Below are 3,264 nucleotides of genomic sequence, written 5' to 3'. Positions count from 1 at the left end.
CAATGGCCAACATTAAGGAGCAGCTGCTACATACCCAGTCACTTGACCAGTGTCTCCTCTTCTTCAAACACCAGTACAAGGGTAGGCTTAATACTCCCTCGCTGTCCTGGAGCAAACTGACACTTCCCCAGGGTGGCCACAGCCAGGGAGCCCGGACTTCTAACCAGGTGTGTCTGATGCCAAAGCCCCTGGGGATGTTTTTCTACTTCGTCATGATTTGCTCTCCTCAAAACAACCTGTCAGGTGGTATGATCATGTAGAAATCCTCAGATAAACTCTCGGGCCCCATTTGATCGAAAGATCTCAGTCTGCTGATATGTCTTCTCATTTTGAAAGAAATGAAGAAAATCATCAACAAACAGCCAGTGACCTTGAACTCAACCTGGTTGTGATAGCCAGCCTGCTTCTCTGCCACCATTTCCCTTTTGTCTCCCAGCAAATCATAAAGCCCCCAAGGCTGTGTGGGCTGAAAGGCCTTGGGGAGTAAGCCTCACCCCACGTGACCACATCACCCTTTAGATAGGTCAGGGATGTTCCCATCTACACTCAAAAAGTGATTTGCGATGGCTTTGTCTATGAAAAGCCAGTGATGAAACTGAATGGTTAAAATAAAAAGGAAATCTCTCAGAGTTACAGTATCAGGGTTCAAATTCTCAAGGATGTGGGGGGAACGAGGTAGAAGGAGGTCAAGGATGGAGGGAAGCTTCCAAGCTCTCTACCCTCCCCGCCCCACTAACATTGGGATCTTGCATACTGAGATTCTCATTAAGATTTTATTTGGAGAAAATGTTCTGAGGCCAAAAAGGAAAGAATAAAAAATATAATAAAAATTGAAAGTTGGTAATTTAGAGAGAAGAGGAGGACTAACACAAGCTGAGTGCTTACAAGGCCCGTGCTCGGTACTTTAAAGGCCCTAAGCCCCAAGAAGATTATCATGTCTCCAACCCCCATGTGTAATTCAAAATAAAAATCAATATTAAGCTATAAAACACAAAACTTACATGTTTCCTGAAATAAAAGTAACTTATTTCTCCATTTGCCTAATTTCAGAAGTCTGGATATGTTCATCCAAGCTGACTGTTCTCAGTTTTTCACTGGCCTCTGATTTGCTGGGGCCCTAATCCCCTGCTCATTCCATCTAGTGGTTGGCCCAGTGGCCCAGGCTGGAATTTTCTCCAGTCTCCACAGTAGCCCTGGGAAAAGAGGCACTGCCATTCTATCTTATGGAGGAGGAAACTGGGGCTTAAGGAGGTTCAGGAACTAGCTGAATGTCACATGGTGAATAAGGAATGAGGGTGGCATGAGAACCCAGCTCTGCCTGACTCCAAACTCCCCCTTCTTTCTAGCACTCCTGGACTCAATCCAATTAAAGCCATACGGGCAAGATGAGGTTTTAAAATCAGAAGCAGAAGATATTTGGCCACACATATGTGCCTGGCACGCAGCAAGTACTCAGGAAATAGCCCCTTTCCATTGAGTGCCAGAGCACTGGGTCTTGGCCTGGGCTGATGCAGCCTGGGGCCCGAACCAGGGTGAGGCTGCTGTCTGTCTGTACAGAGGCCTCTCCCATCTGATCCCTGACTCCACTTTTGCAGGTTGACACATATCTCTGAGCCAGGCCTTGTCAGGAGCCCTGCATGCAACCTTGGCTGCGAGCTAAGGCACGCTAACTAGAGCCGGCGTCATGGACTTCGTCATGAAGCAGGCCCTTGGAGGTGAGTCCCGCACCCTTCACTCCCCGACCTGGGTCTCAATCCAGGTGGGAGGGGCCCGCAGAGCACCAAGTCCTTCTATCCCCAGCCCTGGTCCCCCCTGACCCCATCCTCTCCTTCCCCACCCCACCCGATTTAGGGGCCACCAAGGATATGGGGAAGATGCTGGGGGGAGAGGAGGAGAAGGACCCAGACGCGCAGAAGAAGGAGGAGGAGCGACAGGAAGCACTGCGGCAGCAGGAGGAGGAGCGTAAGGCCAAGCATGCGCGCATGGAAGCTGAGCGTGAGAAGGTCCGGCAGCAGATCCGAGACAAGGTCAGCATCACCCATCCGTCCGCGTGGGAGAGTAAGGAACTGAGGTCAAGCCGGTCCCCCCAAACCCCGGCCTCAGGCTCCCCTGAATCCCTGCTCTCACCTTAGACCTAACTCTCACTAGGTTTCTTCCTCATAGGGAGAAAGGAGTGTCACAGGAACACCTCCCTCAAAGGAGGGTTATGGCGATTAAGTAAGATAATGCACACGATAAGCGCTCCCGAATGTTTGCTGCTATGGTCCGCAGTCTTGTGCCCAAGACTGGAGACCAAATGTTTGCAATCCAGAATTTGGGAATTTGGGGAAAGTACCGTAGTGCCCTAAGCACCTGTTATTGTTACGTGTCACTCTCAATGGGTCTGCAGCTGCCACCTGATGCCAAGCAGTTCCATACATGTCTAGTCTCACCACTGCAAAAAAACAAGGCTATAAGTAGCCTCCCATCAGCTCAGATCAAGTTTTGTCATCGAAACCTATGGGAGGACTTTCAGATGTGAAATCTTGGGGGATGTCAGAAGGGCAGAGAAGTTATTATGGGCAGGTATTAATTTTAAAGGAAACCCTATGCACCGACTCTCTTTTCTGGAACACCTGCCGAGAACAGGCACAATCCCATAAGGAAGGCATCCTTATCCCTATTTTATAGATGAGAGGACTAAGGCTTGGGGAGTTTCCATGAGTGGCGGCCCCGGATGAGCCAGCTTGACCTTGAGATCCAGCTCTCTCCTTGCCCCATTCATGTTCATGTCTGCCCTCCCCCCTTCCCAGTACGGGCTGAAGAAGAAGGAAGAGAAGGAGGCAGAGGAGAAGGCAGCCCTGGAGCAGCCCTGCGAGGGAAGCCTGACCCGGCCCAAGAAGGCTATCCCTGCAGGCTGTGGGGATGAGGAGGAGGAAGAGGAGGAGAGCATCCTGGACACGGTGCTCAAATACCTCCCCGGGCCACTGCAGGACATGTTCAAGAAGTAACCGGCCCTCCTGCCCTGTTCCCACTCCACTTGTTACTTTTTTTTTTTTGGTTCTTTCTTTTCATTCAGTTAAGTCTCAGTTCTGAAGGGGAAAACCTCAGTTGACCTCTGCCCCCCTTCCCTGGCCAGGACTCCTCCCCCTCAGCACTCCCTCACACCCTCTTCATCCCAGGGTATTCAGCCCCCACCTCACTTCCCAGTTGCTTGAAAAAGGGAAGACAGCTTCCCCCAGCAGGGGGCGTTGAATCCAGTGCCAGAGGCACTGAGGGCCCCCT

At 51.0% G+C, this 3,264-nt stretch overlaps 1 protein-coding gene across 1 annotated transcript; it reads left to right on the top strand.

Moving 5' to 3' along the window:
- Positions 1 to 1,684: 1,684 nt before the first annotated feature.
- On the top strand, positions 1,685 to 2,990 carry CPLX2 (complexin 2). Its single transcript, XM_047072821.1, has 3 exons — positions 1,685 to 1,715; positions 1,852 to 2,027; positions 2,793 to 2,990. The coding sequence occupies exons 1-3, from the start codon at positions 1,685 to 1,687 to the stop codon at positions 2,988 to 2,990; spliced, it is 405 nt and encodes a 134-aa protein (XP_046928777.1).
- Positions 2,991 to 3,264: the final 274 nt, after the last annotated feature.

Source organism: Lynx rufus, unplaced genomic scaffold (genome assembly GCF_022079265.1).
Source record: "Lynx rufus isolate CCGP_SWC_20201006 ecotype Redwood Valley unplaced genomic scaffold, mLynRuf1.p SCAF_1, whole genome shotgun sequence".
Classification (NCBI taxonomy): domain Eukaryota; kingdom Metazoa; phylum Chordata; class Mammalia; order Carnivora; family Felidae; genus Lynx; species Lynx rufus.
Note: the sequence above shows the minus strand (reverse complement) of the source record. Positions and strands in the feature narration are given on the sequence as shown.

Excerpts from the sequence above, each read along its gene's own strand:
- CPLX2 (XM_047072821.1), top strand. The coding sequence starts at position 1,685 with ATGGACTTCGTCATGAAGCAGGCCCTTGGAG. Across the intron at positions 1,716-1,851 it reads CATGAAGCAGGCCCTTGGAG|GGGCCACCAAGGATATGGGG; the intron begins GTGAGTCCCGCA and ends CACCCGATTTAG. Across the intron at positions 2,028-2,792 it reads GGCAGCAGATCCGAGACAAG|TACGGGCTGAAGAAGAAGGA; the intron begins GTCAGCATCACC and ends CCCCCTTCCCAG.